Consider the following 1,042-nt stretch of genomic DNA (forward strand, 5'->3'; position numbering starts at 1 on the left):
ATGACAATGGGTTTTTAAATGGGTATTAAAGCAGCAGGCAGAGGTGGGACTTGACTAATCACTAAGTATTTCTTCCAATTGTTTGAGATTTCTTTGAGTGTGTTGCAGGAAGAACTTAGAGTTTCTGCACCCGAGATTGTAAAACAGAATATTTTTATCACTGTGAACATATCAATTGCAGAACTGCTTCTGAGGAACCTGCAGATGATGTAACTAGTCAAGAAGCCAATGATAGGCTGGTCTTCAAGGCCATTCAAGGTATGAATTATTACTATATTCTCAAGTAGTTTTAATTTCAACTATTTTCTTTGTAAGTGGTAAAGCAGCATTTCCAGATATTTCTCAATTTTATGGCACTTGATTTATTTTTTCCTATTTTCTTATCTTTTTAAAAATAAAAAAATACATACCTTAAAATTTTGAAAGATTTTTCCTACTTGAACAGTCCTGTCTAACTGAATAACTAGTATTATGTGAATTATGAATTCAAGAATTTTAGAAATTATTAGAAAATATGGGTTTATACATTAATTGAATAAAAAGCAAAAGTGGTTTTTTGTAATGTAATTCTGGTCTTATGCATTATTAGATGGTATTCTAAAGAGATTCGTGGTGGTCTAGTGCAGAAGAAAGAATGCTGGACTGGGAGCCAGATTCACGTTCTGATGCTGCTGATCAATAGACATATGACCTTGTGTAAATGTCTCATGTCTCTTTATCTCTAAAATCAGGATAACAATACCTATTCTGTTAACTTTCAAGGGTTTCTGTGGGAAATGAATGAAATATATGTAGGCTTTGGGACATCAGAAACATTTTACAAAGTTAAGGTATTGCTACTGAGTGTAAAGCATTACTGTCTGTATTGAACCCCTCCTTAAAAAACAAACAAAAAAGGCTATTGGTTTTCATTACAATCTGGGGACAGAATTTTAACCCAATCATAATAAGAGTAGAATTTAAGGTTGCTGTCATTCTGAAGTCATCTCCCTTAATAATTGAGTACTTACATATTCCATATAACATATATTATATGTGTTAT

General features: G+C 32.1%; 1 protein-coding gene across 1 annotated transcript in view; it reads left to right on the plus strand.

The window, feature by feature from the left end:
* The window catches only part of CAPS2 (calcyphosine 2), a 39,651-nt gene that overhangs the window by 24,892 nt on the left and 13,717 nt on the right, over window positions 1-1,042 (plus strand). The window contains exon 3 of the mRNA XM_004384639.2: window positions 182-258. Within this exon, the coding sequence (XP_004384696.1) occupies window positions 182-258 (77 nt within the window). The remainder of the gene's footprint in view (window positions 1-181; window positions 259-1,042) is intronic.

This window comes from Trichechus manatus, unplaced genomic scaffold, assembly GCF_000243295.1.
Source record: "Trichechus manatus latirostris isolate Lorelei unplaced genomic scaffold, TriManLat1.0 scaffold00125, whole genome shotgun sequence".
Classification (NCBI taxonomy): Eukaryota; Metazoa; Chordata; class Mammalia; order Sirenia; family Trichechidae; genus Trichechus; species Trichechus manatus.